The sequence below is a fragment of the Thermobia domestica genome, chromosome 6, assembly GCF_964235325.1.
Source record: "Thermobia domestica chromosome 6, izTheDome1.hap1.1, whole genome shotgun sequence".
Taxonomy (NCBI): Eukaryota; Metazoa; Arthropoda; class Insecta; order Zygentoma; family Lepismatidae; genus Thermobia; species Thermobia domestica.
The window spans coordinates 250693144-250711399 of record NC_137459.1 but is presented as its reverse complement, the minus strand read 5'-3'; the positions used below and the strand labels follow the sequence as shown (position 1 = coordinate 250711399).

The following is an 18256-nucleotide window of genomic DNA, read 5'->3' as shown; positions in this document are numbered from 1 at the left end:
AAGAAAAATAACCAAGTCACTTAGTGTGTCCATCCCCAATTGTTGATTTTATTCGCGATCTTCGTACATACGGTTGGAATACTTGCCTCTTTGGGGTTTAGGAAACAACCGTCGAATTGTATTTTCATACCTCCACGGAGGTTGACACTTTGATTTGATCTTAACTGTCGACAACCTTGCTATTCTCTAGGCTTACGATTTATTTTGATAATCTCTAGTGGGAGAGATTAAGGGTTTCACTCGAGTGGAGACTGCGTTACCGTACACATTAGTGTACATATTTTTGGAAGCTTAGCTTCATCATTCATTCATTCATTTCATCTTTTCATTTCGTCACACCTTTTCACTCATTACCTACACCGTGACTTATGGCGTCCCAACCTGTCATTGGACAACATTCTGGCTTACCACCTATAGCACCGGAACCTTCTTGCTCATCTGGGAAACCGCTTAGACGACGTTGCCATTCTCTGGAAAGGATTTCTAGCAGTCAGGGTTCATCAGCTCGTCAACGTTCTCCTGTTGCATCCACAAAACTACCACCCGCTAAACGTCAACATAAGCTAAGCGATGCCAGCTCTGAGGCATCCATGATCATTGACATTCAGGATGATCGTCAGTTTCCAAACCTGCCTCCTCCTAGTCGACCAGCCATCCATTCTTTCCTGCTTCAGAACTTTGATCCAAAATTTTCAAATCCAAAGCTACTTTTAGTACAGATCACAAAATACATGCCTCGGGCGAACATCACTCAAATAGTCAAGACTAGGAACGGCATGATTATTAAGACGCCTGACCCGGAGTTTCTCCGTACGACACGGAACAAGTGCAGCTTTGAGATTTTTGGCTCCAAATCAACCATGACCAAGCTTAGCGACCAACGCCCGAAACAGCCACCACCACCGAGGAAATCACCAATTGTCTGTAGTTATACGAGGGGTAGATCCGAGCTATAGTGACGAGGAGGTCTTTGAAGAACTTAAACTGGAAGGGCACAATATCATAAAATGTATCCGAATCAAAAACGATCATGGGTTGACCTACATGGTGCGGGTTCTCACAAACTCTCAACAGACTATCGATGAGTTACTCACCCGTGGCGCCTATATCTATAAACAACGCCATCGTGTTGAACCATCACGCACCTCCGCTCCTTTACCCATTCGCTGTGAACGGTGTCAGGTCTACGGTCAGCACTCCACTTCCCAATGTAAAAATCCATTCAAATGTGGTTATTGTTCCGGCACTCACCCTACAAGAAGCTGTACAAATTTACAATCACCTCCAACCTGCTCCACATGTCAAGATCATTCTCACCCTACATACAGTTACAAATGCCGATCCAAACCAGCTCCTGAACCAACAAAGCCAGAGACTGTGGCACCATTACGCATACCGGACCAAATCCAACCACCCGCCAATCCAGCTTTACAGCAACCTGTGACTGTCCATCAGCTTCTCACATTTCTTACCTTCTCGCTACAAAATATCCATCCATTCCTTCGAGATCACATCGCCCAACAAATTCAAATCGCGGCTAAGGCAATTTTCCACGCCAATATCTATCCAACATATTCCGGCAATGTCGTCTATTATCACTCAAATGTACTCGAAACGGAGGTTTAACAGCTATCCTGTCATCATTCTCTGCATTATGGCGCTCTCCTTTTTGTTCTTAAACATCCGTTCTTTACCACAGCATAAGCCGCTCTTCGAAGCACTTTTACTCGAAGAAAAAATCCATGCCTTTATCCTTAATGAGACACATCTCACACCCAGATTGTCATGCCGCATACCTCGCTTCCAACTGTTACGCCAAGATAGCACTTTCCCTGCTAGGCGAGCCAACGGGGGAGTAGCGATTGGGTTTTCACCTATTCCATTTCGTAGTCACTCTCCGACTCTGCCTAATCTTCCTGAATACCTTATCACATCATTATATTATCAGGAATTGTATGTGACTGTAGCAACTATATACATCCGTCCTGGGCATGATATTCCGTTCAGCTTCTTTCAGTATATCTCCAATACCTTCCGTACCTACATCATTATGGCAGATGTGAATTTACATAGCCGGACACATACTCAACGGGATCGTTTCCTCAACTACATCACCAGTCATACTACTGGAGTGACTCTGCCACTTCCAAAACCGACTCGTCCCGCGAGTCAGACTACTCCAGATATAGTTATTGTTTCGAACAACATGTCACATCGTAGCTGTGTTAACGTTCTTGATCTCATTGGTAGCGATCATGCTCCAATCAAGCTAGACATTCACACTCGTGTAACTACCACTTCTCAGTCTTCTTCTCCCCGTACTGTCTATCGTTACGATAAAGCAAATTGGACAGCTTACAGATCGTATCTTCAGGATCATCTTCATCATTTACAGCCACCAGCTACAGAATCAGAACTTTCTGAAACTTTGGATTCTCTAGTTAATGCTATCCATAACGCCACAGACAAACATATCCCTAAGTCAACAGTTTCGACTTTTCGACCCTCTTTACCTCCTCAATACTTACCATTGATCAAACGGTCCCGACAGTTTTATAGAGATTTTGCTGCCACTGGCAACCTTGACTCTCTTCATCATTACAGGCAGTTGCAACGAACGGTGCACAACTATCTTAAGGCTTACAAATTGCGATGCTGGGTCAAAGCTTGCAACAATCTCGGCTCACTTTCACATCCCACTCAGTATTGGAAAAGATTCCGACAGCTTACAGGTCGAAATACTCGTACAACATATCCTCTTATCGACAATAATACTCCGCTGCACACTGATACAGACAAGGCCAATGCATTTGCAAGATATCTCCAGGACATCTTTACGCCTCTTGCACCTGAAATTCCACATCGTTCTCATCCAGTCGACAAACTCAATCTGGATTCTCCTCATCTACAGCCTAATGTTAATCACACTCTGCCTGAAAACAATCCTCTTACTACACCGATCTCTATATCTGACATCAATTCAGTTGTAGCTCACAGACGTAACACAGCCCCTGGCATGGATTCTATTACATATAGACACATTAAAGAAAGTCCGTACGTATTATTATATCTGCTTTGTCACATCTTTACTTTTATCCTTCGCACTGGCTTTGTACCTGCTGACTGGAAAACTTCGAAAACTCTTATGTTTCTCAAACCACATAAACCTGTTGCTTCTGTTAGCTCATACCGTCCTATTCAACTAACATCGACCTTCAGTAAAATACTGGAACGCATCATTGTCAAACGTCTTCATTCATACCTGGCACATCACCACGTCATTCCACTCGAGCAAGCTGGTTTCAGACCTTCTTTCAGCATTAATGACCAATTGCTCCGCCTCTCAAATTCCATCTATACTCACTTTAACACAGGCAACCCGTCCTGCTTGGTCCTGTTTGATCTCGAGAAGGCTTTCGACAAGGTCTGGCATCCCGCTCTCATCTATAAACTCAAACAGCTCCGCCTGCCTATTGCTTACCTTAGATTCATCTTTAATTTTCTTAGCTGTCGATTGGCTTATGTCTGTATCAACACTAGTTTTTCATTTCCTATTTTTCTTCATTCTGGAGTTCCCCAAGGATCGGCTTTGTCGCCCTTACTATATATTCTATTCGTTTCCGACTTCCCAGCAGTCCCAGATAATGTTAAGCTCTTTCAGTATGCCGATGACACTGCACTTTTTGCGACGGGCAAAACAATTCATCAGCTTAATCTGGCTCTCCAGGATGCTATCAATGTCTTTGTTGATTGGTGCTCCCACTGGAGACTGATAATAAACCCAGCAAAAACTCAATGTATTGTATTTCTTGCCCCGAAGCATCGTTCACGTGTACACCGCAACCCAACACTCTTACACCTCTCTGTACAAGATGTACCTTTAAAACCTACTCGCAGTGTCAAATATCTAGGAGTAACCTTCGATCATCAACTAACCTGGACACCACATCTGAAAGATATCTCCAAGAAGGCGTACTCTCGCCTCAATCTTCTGAAAGGTCTTGCTGGAACTACCTGGGGACTCCATACTCATACACTTCTTAACACGTACAAAGTTTTCCTCCGCCCGATTTTGACGTACGGATTTACAGCTTGGATATCTGCTCCGACCTCATACTATGAGAAATTATGCATCTTGGAACGTCATGCCTTGCGAATTGCTTATCGTATCAAATTACCAAGTCCCACTCAAGATCTCTATCATAGACTTACATTTCCGCATATCTTATATCATTTAGAAACATTACGCACTAAATATATTACCCAGCGCCTGCACAACAATCATCCACTTCTTCAGCAAACTTTTGACGATCATGCCCGAAGTACCTCTCCCGTTGCCGCTTTGTTCCCTCCGCTCTCATTACTATTCACTTTGTACCATTACACTCTACCTCCAGACCACCCAGACGCCGTCTACTACGAGCCATACACTACAGCCGCTCATCTACCTCACATATGGCCATCACATGCACAGTGACACCTTGTGTACTAACAGGGCTCCTCTGTCCTCATTGATGCCTAGCGCAGCCCCTAAAGATAACCAGCATTAGTTCAACTAACAAAACCTATGTGTTGTAGTGAGTTTCGCACTTCATTTCATCATTCCACATCATATCACTTACAGTTATGGTTTTCCCTCACTGCAGTTTATGTATTTACCTTTCCCCATGATTATGGTTAAAGGCCATAATGACTGTGAAAGTTTGAATAATAAAGTTTTCTGTACCTACCCATAGCCCAACCATTGCTTTCTGAATAGCAGAATATACTAAACATCTCTTCCCCTACAGAGGGCGTAACCCTCTTCGGGTAGTAGCTAGCGTAGGCTAGCTGGTAAAAAAAAAACGCTCGTAAATACGCCACACTATCTCTCCATGATCAAACGTTCACGTCAGCTCTATCGAGTATATCTCCACACTCGCAACCCAGAAGCACTCCGACATCGCAAACAACTTCAACGTACAGTGCACAATTACATCAAAGCATGGTGCTGATGCAAACTCCGGTGCTGGGTAAAGACATGCAACACCCTGTCTGAAACATCGCATCCTACTAAATTCTGGTCCCGCTTCAATGCGCTTTGTGGCAAATTCTCTAATACACCCTACCCCATTTTATTGGGTGATACACCTGTTAGTACCGATAGCGATAAAGCGAATGCCTTTGCAGATCACCTACAACGTATCTTCACACCGCCATTTGAGAAAACACTTCACCCTGCAGACAGACTCAATACTTCATCACCAGAACTACAACCGAATACTACTCATGTTTTACCTCCTAATACTGCTGTTTCAGCCCCAATCACCACTCACGAAATCTCTCAAGTTCTCAATAATAAACGAAATACTGCACCTGGCTTAGATAACGTGACGTATCGCCATATCAAGGAATGCCCTATTTCACTAATACTACTTCTTGCGAATATCTATACATTCATATTGCGAACTGGCTTCTTTCCTTTAGCTTGGAAAACATCTAAGACACAAATGTTTGCCAAACCACATAAACCTCCTCAGGATGTTGCGTCTTATAGGCCTATACAACTTACATCCACATTCAGTAAGATCCTGGAACGTATCCTAGTTAAAAGATTACATATTTTCATCTCAGATCACGGCCTACTTCCAATCACACAAGCAGGTTTTCGACCAGCTTTCTCCATAAATGATCAACTACTTCGACTCACAACGCTCATTACTTTACACTTTAATTCAGCTAATCCTTCCTGTTTAGTTTTGTTTGACTTGGAGAAAGCATTCGATAAAGTCTGGCACCAGGGGCTTATATACAAACTTCTGCAATTTCAGCTCCCTATCTCCTACATTCGCCTCATTTACCATTTCATTACAAATCGTATCACCTATATCTCAGTACGAGGCAGTTTGTCCCATCCCATCTTTCTGTTCTCTGGAGTACCACAAGGGTCAGCCTTGTCTCCTTTACTATACCTTCTGTATGTAGCTGATATGCCCCGCCTGCCAGATCAGGTCCATCTCTTCCAATATGCGGATGACACGGCCCTTCTCGCACTTGGAGCAACTATCCAGCAGCTCAACATTAAGTTACAGACTGCTATTAATCGCTTTCACACTTGGTGCACTCTTTGGCGGCTTACTATCAATGCAGCTAAAACCCAAGCCATCATATTCCTACCACCCAGAAGAACTTCCAAAGTCCACAGAAATCCACGCAATCTCTCTCTGTATGTTGATGGAGTGCCTATTCAAATCAGCAATACTGTCACATATCTGGGAATTACCTATGATCGCCACCTTACTTGGTCCCAACACCTGAAAGTCATTACTACAAAAGCCTATAATAGACTCAATCTATTGAAACGATTGACTGGTACCACCTGGGGCCTTAAAGCACACACCATCCTAAATACCTACAAGGTATTCTTACGACCTGTCCTTACATATGGATTTACTGCTTGGATAGCTGCACCCACTAAGTTCTACAATAAACTTTTAATTCTGGAACGCCATGCTTTCCGTACAGCGTTCCGCATTAAGCTGCCTAGTCCTACACAGGAACTATATCGCAAAATTACTTTTCCGACTTTACAATACTACCTAGAAAAGCTGCGGCTAACATTTATCACCAAACGCTTCGAAACACGACATCCTTTATTACAGGACACAATGCGTTATTTAGCACTTCATCCAACACCTCACCGTTATTATCATCCTCCACTTTCGCTCCTCTTCACATTATATCATTATACTCTACCACCGTTAGACCCTGCTTTACTTATAATCACAGATTACGTCATTCATGAACATCTTCCTCTCATTCACCCATCATTTCCAGCAGAGTGATTACCATTTTTACTAACATGGGCCTCATTCGTCTTCATCATTGCCTAGAGTAGCCCCTAGGCTGCAGATAATCTCATTTGTCTAATTATTATCATCCACGTGTTGTCTTGTGTATGCACCTCACCACATCTTTCACTCCCATTGCTACACTTGTACATATCATGAATTCCATACCTAATGATCATTCTCATTTTGTTATCCTTTATTTGTTTACAATATATTGTATGTTTATTTTCCTTGTGTATATACCTGCACCAAATGTTAAGGATTAATGTTCCTAAAGTCTCCACCACCAAAATGTAAATGTTGTTGCTAATAAAGTTTAAAATCACTTAGCCCATCTAACATACTCATTCCATAGTTAACCATCAAGTCTCTTTCCTAAAAGAGGGCGTAACCCTCTGCAAGGCTGCTAGCCTGTAAATAAATAATAATAATAATATCGCTCGTAAATGTTACTGTAGTATTTTAATAGATAGTTAAATTGCCACACAGATGCCGGAGGAGGGCATATATTTTCAGAGTTAGTTGCTTGGCTTTTTTTAAAAGTACAAGCTTCTAAATTCGAACGTAAAAGTGAAGCGTTAAGGTTTTAGTATTTAAGTACTCCCACCCCCAGTTGCATAGCACTGCCCTAAGGAACATTACTGGCATGCCTAGTACATTCCTGGCACATGCCAATGCCAAGTAAATGTGTCAAGTACATACACGGTACGTGATATACACATAATAGATACATTCCTCGGTATGTGTCATGCACGTACTTTTGGGCGGAAGTAACCTTATTCCTTACATGTGTATTTCACATGATTGCTCTATTCACGTACCTATCATGTACATTCCAATGTACCTCGAGGAACATTCTTTACACATGATCAGTATGTACTTGTGTTGGGTGGGGTTTAGCTTAGTTCGAATTCCACTTTAAATATATTCATGCACTAAATTATGAGTCTCTAATGATTTTGTAAGACTTGAAATAACCAACTTTTGAACCAATAAATAAAAAAGCGTTGAAATTTTGTACGAAACAAACATCAATAAGGATAAATTGTTTGATGTTCGACATAGTACCAATATATGAGCAGTGTTGCCAACCCAACTCAAAGTTATATACATTTTTTGAAATGCCACTACGTCACATTATTACATATTTGAATTCTGTACATGTTGTTATATGTTAAACGAAAACTTATAATGTCACATTATCTATTTACTATTGTAAACTAAGAACATTACACTATCACAAACATTCAAATTTTGGAAGCCTCTACTAAAGTAAAACTGAAAGTGAGATGGGCGGAGTAATACACATCCAACATACCTTAGTGTTCGATACCATGAACATGATATGTATTTAGAATAAACGAAAACGAAGGTATATTGGGTTAAAATTTTTACCATTTTCGGAAGCCCTTATTCCGAGAAAGTGCTTACATAATTATCACATCTTAGTACTTATGTGGTTTCCAATATACGAACAAATAAGTTTGCCTTTAGAGCATTTTGCCTTAAACCATTCCGGAGATACAATAAACATTAATAACGTTTGCAACCTGCTTAAAGCGGCATGTTTGTGAAAAATTTTAATAAAGATTAATGCTTTTCTTTCATTTTATAACAATATAGTAGTAGATTTAATAGTTTTAATTAGAACAAGTTCTCACAAGTACATAATTGCAACGGCGCCAACTTTCCAAAATTTATGTAGATGCATATCAATGACTGGGCGTGTTAGCCTATACTTTTTCAGAAAAGTTTCAATATTTGATTGATTTAATTTTAGTTAAAATCCTTTTGTGAACTCTGTCAGAAAGGGCTCTGCTATGATAAATAAAAACATACCGTTACGATAAGGATAAGTTGGGGCTGCCCTACCCTAACAGCACAAAATGTGCTAGGCATATACCATTTAGGTGTCCATGTACCATTTAGGCGCTACTTTTTAGGTAACCGACACTTGGCACATATCATGTTCATGTGCTAAGTATGTACTTCAGCTACCTACAGTATTAAGTACTTGATACACCTAATTGATATGTGCAACTATGTACAACAAGTAACATTTATATATCTGGCTCAGTTTCGCACTCTAACAGTCATTTGTTTTTATGTCGTCACTTGGGACATATAGCTGTCATATTCTAGGTACACTCATATCCAAAATGATTGCCGCCTATCTATAACTGTCTTCTTGTAAGAATATAATTTGGTAATTATTTTGCAGGGTACTTTTAATATTGATGCTATGTGTATAATTGGGAAATGTATATTTGTGGTAAATTTCATAAGAAAATAATTGTAAATACGAAAATTAGAATGAGTAAAATAAAATGTTGCTAAATGGACAAGAAAGATTTATTTTCGTTTTATTGTTCTTATTTACTGCCCTTTTGACATGAAATTTGCCATATACATGTCTTTACCGATTATACACGTACTAACATTGTAAGAAGCACCGGGCGAATTCATTATCAAATTATATTCCTACAAAAACATATTTATAGACATGCGACAATAATTTTGGACATGAGTGTACGTCCTTTAGGTACATACTGTTTCAGATACTCTAACAGCACAAGATGTGCTAGACATGCTACAATTAGGTGTTCTAAACTCATCTCCCACATTTGATGCTTTTGTTGCTTCTTTTCTCTAAGCGATTGTGTACTAGAAGCAACAAACACATCAACTTTATTAGATGACAACCGTCACCGACCATTTGAAAGTGAATATGGAAGAACCATGAAATAAAGTAAATAGACACTTGTCATTTTGTTATAAAATTACATGGCGAGTAGATTTTATGTGATCCCAAACGGTTGCCGTCGAATATACGCGGTTAAAGGAGCACTCTGATTAGCCAAATTCAAATGACATCAACAATTTATCCCTCTACAAGCGACATTGTCCTCATCGCCTCTGTGACCAAGTTGGTAGGGCGCGCGGCTAGTAATCGAAAGGTTCGTGGTTCGCTTCCCCCCTGGGGTGCATGTTTTTAAAAGTGTTTTTAGACTCACCTTAATGTAAACACATTACGCATATAGGCGATTTAACAGATTTTGGGGGAGTAATTTAGGTGGTTCGTTGACGCTTACAGCATGGGAAACATAACTAGAACATACTACGCACGTTCCCCAGGTACATGTCAGGCATGTGCCTAGGAGCGGACATAGACTGTGACTATCACTTGCCATCCACGTGATTTCTATCTCAGGGGTACATAAGGCACATACTGGACACATTCCCATGTACCTGAGGGAACATGATAGGCATATACCTGCTATGTGATTGTGCTGGTAGGGTAGCTCAGTCGGACACACTGCTGATTTAAACATAAGAGAAACGGGTTCAAACACGGGTACAAACTAAAAATCTTGTGGGTGCGGCGCACCTACAAGATTATTTGTGTGGATGCCGGAGCCCTGGAGCACCCACGTAGACGGCGCACATGCATAATTGTAAACACGATTACTTTGTTAAGGTCACTTTTAGGTTGATTAGTTTCTTTGACACTCTGAATTCTTAGATTATTTCGAATATCTTGTTTCTATAGACACTGTTGTATGTTTGTTTAAAATCTACATACATCTAGTAAAGTGGTTTATCATGTTCGTAGAATTTTCCTATTATTTGACAATAGTCAATATTTGGTCCGTTGTTGATCGTTGTTCCCTAAATCCTCCCTGATAATCTTATATTTTCTTACCAGTGTTCTTGTCTTGTCGATAGTATCTTGCTAAACAATTTGTGTATTACATTTAATAATGTTATACTTTTAATAATGTTATACCTAGTTTCCACAGTCTGCCTTATATCCTTTCTTATATAGCGGATGTATTACCCTCATATACCGTCTCTCAGGCATTTTCTTTTCTTCCAATTCTCCATTATCATCTTACTCTTGAACAACTTCTGGTTCTATTCCATATTCTCCGAGCACTTTGATATTTTTTAACTGTAGTATTTTCTTCTGTACCTCTTCTGCTGATAGGCATAATGTTTTTTTCTAAGTTTTCCTGAGGTGTTTTCTCTTTACCCTAACAGCACAATTACATAGCAGGCATATGCCTATCATGTTCCCTCCGGTACATGGGAATGTGTCCAGTATGTGCCTTATATACTTCGGAGAAAAAATCACATGGATAGCAAGTGATAGTCACAGTTTATGTTCGCCCCTAGGCATATCCCTGACATGTACCTGGGGAACGTGCCTAATATGTTCTAGGTATGTTCCCCACGCCATAAGCGTCAATAAACCACAAAATTACTCCCCCAAAATATGTTAAATCGCCTAAATGCGTAATGCGTTTACATTAAAGTGAGTCCAAAAACACTTTAAACTAGTAAAAAAATGTTCCCCTTGATGGGCGCGAACCACCAACTTTGGATTACTAGTCGCGTTCTCTTCCGACTTGGCCACGGAAACAATGAAGAGAACGTCGCTTGTAGAGGGATAAATTGTTGAGGTCTTTTGAATTTGGCTAATCAGAGTATTCCTTTAACCGTGTATATTCGACAATAACCGTTTGGGATAAGATAAAATCTGCTCGCCATGTGATTCTATAACAAAATGACGAGTGTCTATTTACTTTCTTCCATATTCACTTTGAAATGATCGGCGACAGTTGCCATCTAATAAAGTTGATGCGTTTGTTGCTTCTAGTACACAATCGCTTAGAAAAAGAAGCAACAAATGCATCAAATGTGGGAGATGAATTTAGAACACCTAAATGGCACATGCCTAGCACATTTTGTGCCGTTAGGGTACTTATTTCTTCCTTTCCTTTCACTTCTTCATCTTCTCTATTTAATAGTTCTCTCAAATATTATTTCCACCTCTTTAATGCTTTCTTGTCTCCTATTAGGTTTTCTCGCTTATCTCTGTAAAACACTGCTCTTGGCTGGAATCCTTTCATTTTCCTTGTTCTCCCATAGAAGTTTATGATTTCCTATTTCTCTTTCATTTCGTCTAACTCTTGTATCATTTTATTCTCATATTCTCTCTAGTTCTTTCTGCATAGTTTGTTTGGTATTCTTCTTTTCTCCGTGTATTCGTTTACTGTTTGTCTTGTCCTTTCTCTGCATAATTCTATTCCTTGCTTCTTTTCTTTTCTCTATCGCTGATTTACATTGTTCGTCGAACCGTTTCGTTTTCTTCTGCAGTTTCTTCTTTCCTATGGTTTATTCTGCTATGTTATTGGTCTTGCATTTAACTATGTTCCATTTCATATCTAAGTTACTTTCTCTCTTCTTCTCCCTTTCTGCATTCAGCTCTTCCTCTAACTTTCTGCTCTATTTATAAAGTAGTCCTCTTGTCTTTTGTTCCTTCTATGTGGTGTCTTCACTTCCTCTCTCTCTCTCTCTCTCTCTCTTTTTGTTTTCGTTGTATATACATTTTTGTCTCTGTGTAGCTCTAACTAGAAGGTGATCCGCATCCCTACCTGTCCCTTTACAGCTACTTACTTTCACTATGCCTGATGCATATTGTTTATCCATTCTGCGTGATCTATTTGGCTCCCTGTGTTTCCATCTAGAGAAACCCTTGTTTCTTTCTGTATATCCTTCTTAGGTTGACAAGCGCTTATGTTCCTCTCATTGACAAAGTCCATTAATCTCAGTCCGTTATCATCGCTGTTATTGTGTAGAATTTCCTTTCTCGTCGTACTTGCACATTTTCTTTCCACATTTTTGTATTTAGGCCTACCTAGTATTATTTTAATATAATGTCTTTGCACTTTGCTCATTTCTTCTTCTAATTTCGTTTGTCTTTCTCTGCAATTGGCTCTTCCGTTGGCGTGTATACATTGAATATTGTTGTATTGAGAAATATCCTTCTTATTCTTAGGCTACACATTATGCTTTTGATTGGTGCGAATTTCATTACTTGTGGCTATAGCAACTCTTGTAACGAAAACTCCATGCCTTTGGTACTCTATTTCCTGTGTTGTATATGAGTACATGGTTTCTTGTGATTGTTTAATTTTCTTACCATCGGACTTTCTGTAATGCATCGATGTTCACTCTGTATTTATGCAGTTATCTTATTATTTTTAGTTTTCCGAGTTTCTTTAAGGTTCTATTGTTCTATGTGGCTAGTATTATATCATTTTTACTTCTCATTAAACATTTCGTCTGCCGTTATGATTCCAAATTTCCATTCTTCGGTCGCATCTGGCATGTGTGGAGCTTTTTGGTTGCGGGCAGAACGTATACTAGTTCCTGTGTAGTTTCTTGAAATTGAGAATTAGCAGGAATATATGTAATGCAGGTTAGTAATCTGCTGATTGATTTGAAGCAGCTTCTTTCATCCTTTTCATTTCTGAAGCAGAGGTTTCGTTTTCATATAGTTTTTCATTTCTATGTCTTATAGGCTGCTATTCTGACCTAACTCTCCCTTCTCTGGGTACTTTTCCTTCTCCGATTCACCCATTTCCAATTCCATAATTCCTCAATGTCTCATATTGCGTTTAATCTTCCTATTTTTTTTAAATATCTCTCATTATACTTTTTCCTTCTACTTCATTTGCAAAACATTTAATACCTTATCCACCAATTTTATTTTCAATATACACACTTACACTTCGAAGGTTTCCGTTCTTCGTTTTCCTTTTTCTCGAGGTGTTCATACCACATCCATACAGCGCCACAGTCCATAGATATACTTCTCAGTAGGAGCTCGTGTGACTCGGATCCCACGTTAAACTGCAGATCTGCTACTCACATGGCCTCAGTGCGGAACGAGACGTTAAACTCGAAATCAACCAGCCAGCCATAGATATGCTCTCATTATTATTTTTTTGTCCTAAATCGATATTTTTGGTCAAAAGTGTTTGTTTTTCCTCAAAAACCTTCTTAGCTTGAGATATTCTGGATCTTGTTTTTTGTTGTTGTTGTTGTTGTTGTTTTTGTTTTTGTTTGCACCTATTGACACTTGTAATTTTACTGCATGAGTAACTAATTTCTACACCTTTCCCACCAGTGATGATTTTTCTTGGTTGTTTTCTTGTGAATTTAGCAACTTTTGTTTTGTTCTTGTTGAACTTCATGTTGAATTTGCTGCTAAGCACATGTGGTATTCCAGTGAGATTAACTTCCTTTTTCTTGGCGTCTACTACCGGAGCGATATAATCTGTAATTCAAAGCGTGTGTATCTTCTTTCCATGAACACTTATTTCTATAGTGTCGGTTTCCTTGATTTTTATTGTTTCTTCAGTCTGGGAATTTAACGAAGTGGGCGACAGTGAGCATCCTCGCCTGAATCCTTTATGAATTATTGCTTTTCTTCTCTCTCTTTGTACTTCAACTTTCGCCCCCTGTTACTTGTACCAATTATATTATATTATTTTTAGCTCCTCATAGTTCACTCCTGATTGTTTCTAAATTTTGAAAGTGTTGTTGCGTAGTACATTATGAAACTCTTTTTTTTTTCAGATTCATAAACGCTATATAAATTGGTTATCAGACTCAATGCATTCTTCATTCAATCTTCTTGATATAAATATTGCATTTCATGTCCTGGTACTCTTTCCGAAACCAAACTGTTCCTCTATTAGTACTTCTTCCATCTCGATTTTCAGTCCCAATTATAATATTTCTGTCGCTATTTTTGAAGCAAGTGTCAGGTAACTTATTGCTCTTTAACTCGAATTTATCAGCACTTGCTTATTGTAGTATTGCATATACCTTCTTGTTTTGGAAGTCTCGGGGCACCTACCTCTCTGCACAAACGTTGTTAATTAATACAGTCTGTCCTGAATTTAATGCCCCATAAAATTTATGACATTTGTAAGTACCTCATCTATATCTGGGGCGTTCCCATATTTCAGATCTTGTAATGTTTTGTTGAATCTGGGTATAAAGTATTTTCTTGCTTCTTTTAGTTATTCTGCGTCTTCTTTTTCCTCTAATTGCTTCTCCTTCCTAAAGGATCTCTTAATATTTCTTCCGCAGTTTTCCTTTGTCTTAAATTTCATCATGTTTTTCTCTTTATCTTTAGGTGTATTACTCTTTGATTTTCGTGATTTGAAGCTCGTCTCAATATTCCCATATAAGCCACTTCCTATGTTCACAATCTTTTCCATTTCTTAATATCTTTTTTCTAGTATATATGTGATTTCTTATTCTTTTATATTGGTTCGTATAAATCGTTGTTGTTGATATTCTGCACTTTTCTATTTTGTCCATGTGGCCTCGCGTAGTATAGTTGCTAACGCTGTCGCTTTGATGTGAGCTGTCCCGGGTTCAATTTCTGGTGGGGACACTCGCTCAAAAAAGATGTAACAGCTTTCTCGGCCAGCTATCTTGACTGAGGTTTTTCCTGTGTTTTCCTCATTCACATTAGACAAATGCTGTGATGGTGTCTACCATACAGGTCCCAAGCAGCTTCATTCCTTCCGCATTCCTTTCTTCCTTCCCCGATAGTGTGATCGCTGTTCTCTGGCCAAGTAATTTTGTGGAGGACAACAGCATATCTGTGGATTTTCTCAGGATACTCCTGTTTCCTTCCACTTCCTTATTTCACCTATTCTTCCATAATTATTCACATGCCTTAATCATCCGTCTTCCTCAGTCTAAAGGACATAATCATGAGACGTTAAACGGAAAGCTGAAAGTGATTTTCTCTTCGCAACCTAGTACCTCTTTCGTGACATAATGTTGACAGATAGGCCAGTTTTATGTGGAAGTATTCCTGGTTAGTTTCTTCCTTTGACAGTCTTGCGTTATCTTACCCAACTATCACTTTTGCGAAGCTTTCTTGAATGATTTTGTTCTTTACATGTTTGTATCGCGGCCTCGAAATATCTCACTTTTTCCTCCAGGTTTCTAAATTTCATCCCACTCTTCGTCGCGAACAAGTTGAGGTCATTGTTCCAGTTCTAATTATTTAAAATAAGGTTACTAGATTATTAAAGTTGTTCTTATGTTGCACAGTAATATAAGAAAAAAAGTTACTAAGTTATGAAAAGAAAAATCTAGTAAGACTTGGTTTTATAAAGAGTAATGAAGTTGGTCAAGGTTGCCCGTTCTTCCAGATCTAGGGAGGTGTAAGAATTGCTTCATAATTAGTAGTAAGAAATTTAAGTGATATCCTGTAACTCAGGTCAGTAGTTGTATGAAGATTTGACTGTATATTAAGGTCGAAAATGGGCTGAGATATCCAGTTAAACAAAAGCCATAGTTCTATGATATATGTATGCTAAGCAAATTTTATGGTTCACCTGCAGACAAACGAACATATATATTTAGTTGGCATGCTATCAGCCCTCTCCTACAAAATTGCTATGTACTTACTGACCACATGTTTACTATAAAGTACGAGGTGTTCAGGCCATTTGAATTGTTTCTACTTTTGGCCACTCAATTAACTACGGGTTAAGATGGATCATAACTCGGGGTGACAAATTTTCTATTGATTATTTTTGTATTATTATACGGCATAATTTTCCTATTACATAGATATTATTGCATTTATTGTACATAGCTATTTATATTTTGTCACTTCCATTTCTATATTGCTTATTCACTGTCTCAAATTTTTTACACTGTTTCTTATTGCAAGTGAGAGGTGGCATTTTTTTAATAGCCCGAAGCGGCAAAAATGTTAAACAAGGTTCTGATTATGACAGTGATTTATTACCGTTAAAATTGAAGTTTCATAAAATAATCATATTCTTCTCTAGTGCACCAGAGTCTATTACTGAACTTACTCATGCCTTAGTATGAACTTCTCAAAATACTGCACGAAATTTTTCATTGCATGGGTTTTCTCGTTTAGTGAAAAGTTAAAACTACTAAATAAAGGACAACTCAATGAAAGGAATAAAGAAGAAATTTCTTTAAAGATTGTTACTGAACTTGCACCACAGACACGCAACAATTAAAGTTTGAACAGAGAAACTTTAATTCAAGTATTGCAAGTTATTTTGTATTATTAATGTGAATGCGTGAGCTTGTGCTTTTGAAGATTCACATATTTTACACTATAAATACATCAGGATAGGATGTCAAAAAAGGAGGAAAGAATTAAGTATAAAGACAGATTCAATGAAGGGGCTAGAAGTTTCTTTTTGTCTCACTTTTCTTTTGTTTTTTTTTTAATTTTATAAATCATTTTAAAGAAAATTGATTAAACTCAGAACATAAAAAAAAATCATTTTCAGAATCAACTTATTAGATATAAATGGCAATGAATACATGATTTCATTTAATATAATTTTAAAGAAACATCTAATGAACTATAATAACTTGTAGAGCCAAAAAGAAATATTTAAGTTACTTTAGAAGATAGCTTAGGTCACTTAGACGAACAAATTACTGTTTACGAACACAATGCTACAACGAACCACTGTTTTCTGAGAAGTCATTTATTAGCAAAGCTAACATGCCAAAGTCAATTCTGGTGTCATATAATTTGGTAAATAAATATTATTCATTATATATAATAATTATTCATTTTTCCTCAATATTATCAAAATGTGAAAATACACTTCGAGGTTCCACTAGCTACCATGTTATTTATTTATCACTGCATTTTCTTATCCTCAGTAAAGAAAATTGAATGTCTTGCGCTATTAAAATCTCTATGAAACATCTGTCTAATATGAACCAAATGTGTATTGATATTTGTTTATTTACAAATTACAAATGTCAGTCCTTACATAACTGAACTTAAATTTTATCGTAACAATAATTAAAGTATGTTACATAGATGTTGATGGATAGACGTAATGCTATCCTTCAGTTATCATTAATCATTTTCTCTTGTTTCAATCTTCCAGAATGATGGTAGCTCTTCTGACAATTAGTAACCACGAAAAGAAATTGATGACAACCTCTAAATACGACAACCAATAAATAATCTTTTTGTTGGTGAAATAATCTGGAAGGATGAGAGAAGTTAGGTGGTGCTAGACCAGTCATGAATACAAGATAATTTATTTCAAACAAATTCCAAGCCGACGAATATAAACGGTGAGCAACCATGTCTAGTATTGAAATGCCCCTGAATGAAGATCATGAAGGTAAGTTTGGCAATTTGAGTATCAGTTTTTTTCTGTGTGTTGTCCACTAAATCACTTTTTTGGTTACATGGAAATTGTTCTCCAATTTCAGCTTACGTAATTTGCTTGCTTGTTTTCCCTTGTGGTAATACACTTTCTTAATCGTTCGTACCACCAGTTTCCCGATTGTGTCCAGTCCCAACCACATACACACATATATACATACAGGGGTGGATCCAGGATATGATCAAGGGAGGGGTTGAACCATATTTTGCCGTTTTATCCAGTGTAAAGCAGGATTGAAGACCATTTTATCCAGTGTATATCTAAGCGTCAAGGGGAGGCTATAGCCCCTATAACCCCCCTTGGACCCGCCACTGTATACATACATACACTTTTATACAATATACAACATAAAAATTAAACATT

At 38.2% G+C, this 18256-nt stretch overlaps 2 protein-coding genes across 6 annotated transcripts in view; both read left to right on the top strand.

Moving 5' to 3' along the window:
• The window catches only part of LOC145688474 (uncharacterized), a 306168-nt gene that overhangs the window by 119843 nt on the left and 168069 nt on the right, over positions 1 to 18256 (top strand). For all 5 annotated transcript variants that reach the window (XM_081762755.1, XM_081762757.1, XM_081762756.1 and 2 more), the window contains one exon: positions 17606 to 17848. In XM_081762755.1, the coding sequence (XP_081618881.1) occupies positions 17809 to 17848 (40 nt within the window). In that variant the 5' untranslated portion in view covers positions 17606 to 17808. The remainder of the gene's footprint in view (positions 1 to 17605; positions 17849 to 18256) is intronic.
• LOC145687493 (uncharacterized) lies at positions 1655 to 17681 on the top strand. The gene is made up of 2 exons (XM_081760955.1): positions 1655 to 3054; positions 17606 to 17681. The coding sequence occupies exons 1-2, from the start codon at positions 1655 to 1657 to the stop codon at positions 17679 to 17681; spliced, it is 1476 nt and encodes a 491-aa protein (XP_081617081.1).

What these genes read in the sequence shown, in the direction of transcription:
- LOC145687493 (XM_081760955.1), top strand. Translation starts at nt 1,655, where the DNA reads ATGGCGCTCTCCTTTTTGTTCTTAAACATCCGTTCTTTACCACAGCAT. An exon ending in AGACACATTAAAGAAAGTCC is followed by an intron (nt 3,055 to 17,605) that starts GTACGTATTATT and finishes TCAATCTTCCAG; the next exon opens with AATGATGGTAGCTCTTCTGA.